General features: G+C 36.7%; 1 protein-coding gene across 1 annotated transcript; it reads right to left on the reverse strand.

Annotated features, from left to right (window-relative positions):
* Positions 1-1,138: 1,138 nt before the first annotated feature.
* On the reverse strand, positions 1,139-2,961 carry LOC131174640 (proline-rich receptor-like protein kinase PERK2). The gene is made up of 3 exons (XM_058138397.1): positions 2,273-2,961; positions 1,416-1,524; positions 1,139-1,189 (listed from the first exon to the last, which is right to left on the reverse strand). The coding sequence occupies exons 1-3, from the start codon at positions 2,959-2,961 to the stop codon at positions 1,139-1,141; spliced, it is 849 nt and encodes a 282-aa protein (XP_057994380.1).
* Positions 2,962-3,922: the final 961 nt, after the last annotated feature.

Raw genomic sequence — 3,922 nt, forward strand, 5'->3', positions numbered from 1 at the left:
TATGATTTCGCCTTGAAAGGTTTAGGAAGATTGTTCTAGGATTGGTGAGACATCAATTAGCTACTTCTCACCTTAGAGTTTTCTCTAGGCACTCAAAGTCAATGCAATTGATTGGGTGGCCCTTGGCTAAGAAGATATAAACTAAAGCAAGAATCTAATAACTTTGCACCTATCTAGAACTTTCAATCCATCAAACCCTTCTAAAAGTAAGCTTAATTGCTCTTCAAAGCAACTCTCAATCCTTTAAGGATAAGGTAAAAATTTATTTTTATGATATGCATGATCCTAAAATGAATGCATAAATCGAATTAAAACTAAGTGTAATCTATATGAAAACTATATGCAAATGTATGTATATAAGTATAGACATGTGTGTGGTATATGTATAAGTGTATGAATTATCTATATATGAATGAGTGAAATGCAATAAATGAATGAATGAAAATTTTAAAAATTTTGCAAAAATTTTGCCCTCACCCCCAAACTCAAATGAAACATTGTCCTCAATGTTTAAAATGAATGCAAAGATGGGCAAAATTGTGTGAACTAATCAATTAATGAGATATATACAATTGGGGATTAAATCAACATAAGCTCAAGCATTCCAAAATTAGCTCAAAATGATATTAACAATGAAGCTTTAGAGAGAAAAATGTGAAAAAGTATCCAAAATGTATGAATTTACATTGCTTAAGATGTTGCTTAACCTGTTGCGTAGGGTAAAGCGAAAGCATAAGCATTGGCAACATACCATAAGCATAAATGGTAAAAGGGTAAGTTGTTACCTCTAAATGATGTGAAACAGATGCGGCTCAAAGAAAATTTGTGCAACTCATCAATGTCAACAAAATTAGGATTGAAGAAAAAGATAAAGTGCAAAAATAATGTGCAAGGAAATGAAAAAGTGTAAAGAAATAAAATCTAACAGTTAAATCAAAAATTAAACCAAAAAGCATTCACAGAGTAACTATGTCCATAGCAGAAAATAAAATAAAATAAAGTAAACTAAAGGAAAGAAGTGCAAGTATAATCATAAAAACTAATTACCAAAGTATTACAACTATTTCTAAAGTTTGAAAATTAAAATAAACAGATTACAAAATAAACCTAGAATAGAAATTAAAATTATTGCTACTGATCAAGCTTTGCTGTCAAGGCTTTGTTGCTGCACCAGGGTCTGCTTCAAGCCCTGCAGTAGGTTCATTGTGATCTGAAGCTTCAGAAGCAGTTTCCAAATTTTCTGTGATGTCTTTCATTTCTTGAAACATGTCTTGGCCCCAATGATATAAATTGTTATAAGATTGGGCCAATTTGTTGTAGAGCTCCAACATTTGAAGTTGATGCTGCTTCTATTTCTTTTTAAGAGATAAAAATCTTTTTTTAAGTTTCTTTTCTAGCTTCTTCTTTTGGTTAACCTGCTGCTGACCCATGGTATCAATTTTGACTTCTAAGCTCTTCAAGGTAGCAAGGATTTCTGTGGTGTCAGGTGAGGCAACAGATGGTTGGATAGTGAAACTTGCTATTCTGGATTCCAAGGATCTTAAGAGGGATAAAATGTCTGCTGAAAACTGTGGGGTAGTGGTTGGTTGGGGTTCTGCTGGTGCAAAGGTAGTGGGGTCTACAGGACCAGTGGCTTCAGGATGCTACTGTAACACAGTATAGGTATGGCCTACTTTCTCATAAACATCCATGTGCAGCAACATTGTGCTGTCTATATATGATTCACTGTAAACCGGCAAAGAACTTATATAGACTAGCATCAAAGCTAAATGAGTTTGCTATAGCAGTTATATACCCCCCAAAAACTATACTACCTTTGGTATGCTTTGTGACAATTTGGTGCCAATGAGTAGCTATGAAATGGGCTGTGCTTACTGGTTTTCTCTCCTTCATGCACCACAAGAAAAATAAGTCTCCAAAGACCCACAATATCATTCGTGTCCCCTTCCTAAAACAAAGGTAAGAAATGAACCTATGGAGGTATTTCAACACATGATCAACTATCCTAGAGGCTTTTGCAGTCCTCTGTCTATAATAACCCCCAAAAGGTGCAATATCTTTCCAGAATTGAACAGGGTCATAAACAGTTTGCTGCCACTCAATATTTTTATACCCCGAATCCTGAAAACCAAAAATTGCATTCATAGCATCCATGTCTAACTCCCTATCAATTCCAGCACATCAAAAATATATCACATCCTTATGCTCAGGTACTGTTGGTTTGAAATTCAGCCTTAAAGAACTCAAAAATTCCAGGGTCAAATCCTTGTACACTGGTTCCCTAATCCTAGCAAATTTAGTCCAGCTGATAGCATCCAAATAGGCAAATACAGAGTCATAAATGCCTAATTCCTTTAAAATATGCTCATCCATATATTTGTTTGCCAAAATAGGTTTAGAAGCTAATTTCTCATAAGCATTTTTTATATCCATATCCTTAAAAGCCCAAGGTAATAGAGAGAGTACCTCCTCTATATTATCGGCAGATGACACAGGTGCTGCTGGAGAGCTTAAGGGCGACTGAGATACAGGTGTTTGGACCGCTGGTGGTGGAATTTGCGAGGAGGACCTAGTCCTTTTGCTGACTGGTTCAGAGGAAGGTTGAGGTGGAGAGTTTAGGTCGAAAGGAACAGAGGGTACTCTTTTCCATTTTCTGACAGGGGTTTTCTTGGGTCTACCTGCAGCCTTTTTAGTTTTACCTTTAGACTTCGTTTGAGTAGGCTCAGGTTCAGGCATTGGTTTTGGGAACTGAGTGTCGAAAATAGGTGTTTCATTTTGCGGTTCAGTTTGCGACGAGAGGGGAGTCGGCAGAATGAGAGTTGGTGTTTGGCTTGGGGGTAGTGGTGGTGACTGAGGCGGTGGTGACTGAGGTAGCGGCGGCGTTTGCAGTGGTAGCGACTGAGAGAGCGGCGGACTGGGGCTGGGGTTAGGGTTTGTGGGTAGGGAGGATGGAATACCCATTTTCGATTTGATAGAATGTCGTAATCTGCTGGGTTTGGGTTTGTGGGTAGACCACATTTTAGTTCTCACCATTTAATGAAAAGAAAGAAACTTTTCAGCTTCCCGTAAAAATTGCCGGAAAAAATGGTGTGGGAAGGGAGTTGGCGAGGCTTATCGGGAGTGAGGGCGAGGCTTTTATAAAAATGGTGAAAGTTTTAGGCTTTTTAAAATGTGGGGCAGACATTTGGTAATTTGGGCCATGCTTTGGGTTAAGCATAAGGTTCAGCAGAATTTGCTTAGGACTCTGCTTGACAAGCAACATCATCAGCAAGTTTCGGCAGGTTTTGGGAAAAATTGTAGTTTTACTTACCAAAAGCAGTCCAAATGCTATGGAATGCTATCATGACCCTCATCAATTACCAAATACATACAAACACCATAAAATTAAAGAATTTTAGCTCATCATCTCTCATAAACTTAGTAAGCATAGCACATGTTCATTTAGCTTTTTGCAATCATTGTTCATTTTAAGCACCCATTGTGACTACCTTTTTGCACACTTAATGAAATGGTCTCCTTTCTAAACTTATACCAAAAGCACATTTTTAGCAGCATTTGAGACAAGTTCCAAACATTCAAAAATTGCAGAAAAGACATAAGAATTGACTTCTTAAGAAGCATGAACAGTAGCATGAACAGTAACAAAAATCTGCAGACTGTAAAAACTAGCAGCAATTCAAATAAAAACATGTAAATTCCTAACATATTACAGAAATATATATACACTAAAAGGTAAAACTTAACAAACACTAATTTTTGCACCTCAATAAAGCTCACATCAGTCCCAAATATCAAAATTGATCCTCATTCAAGTTGCATTTCACAGAATTTACACAAGACACAAAATTAAACACGTGCTATCAAATAGATTGCAATATAAGCAATTTAGCACAAGTTTAAAGGTGTTATTGTTCACAGGTAC

Source organism: Hevea brasiliensis, chromosome 16 (genome assembly GCF_030052815.1).
Source record: "Hevea brasiliensis isolate MT/VB/25A 57/8 chromosome 16, ASM3005281v1, whole genome shotgun sequence".
NCBI classification, from domain to species: domain Eukaryota; kingdom Viridiplantae; phylum Streptophyta; class Magnoliopsida; order Malpighiales; family Euphorbiaceae; genus Hevea; species Hevea brasiliensis.

Bases quoted from the DNA above. Each gene is read 5' to 3' on its own strand.
- LOC131174640 (XM_058138397.1), bottom strand. From the start codon at position 2,961: ATGGGTATTCCATCCTCCCTACCCACAAACCCTAACCCCAGCCCCAGT. The intron at 1,525-2,272 runs GTACAAGGATTT...CTTGGAATCCAG, and splicing joins GCTAGGATTAGGGAACCAGT to AATAGCAAGTTTCACTATCC. The intron at 1,190-1,415 runs GTTAACCAAAAG...AACCTACTGCAG, and splicing joins ATACCATGGGTCAGCAGCAG to GGCTTGAAGCAGACCCTGGT.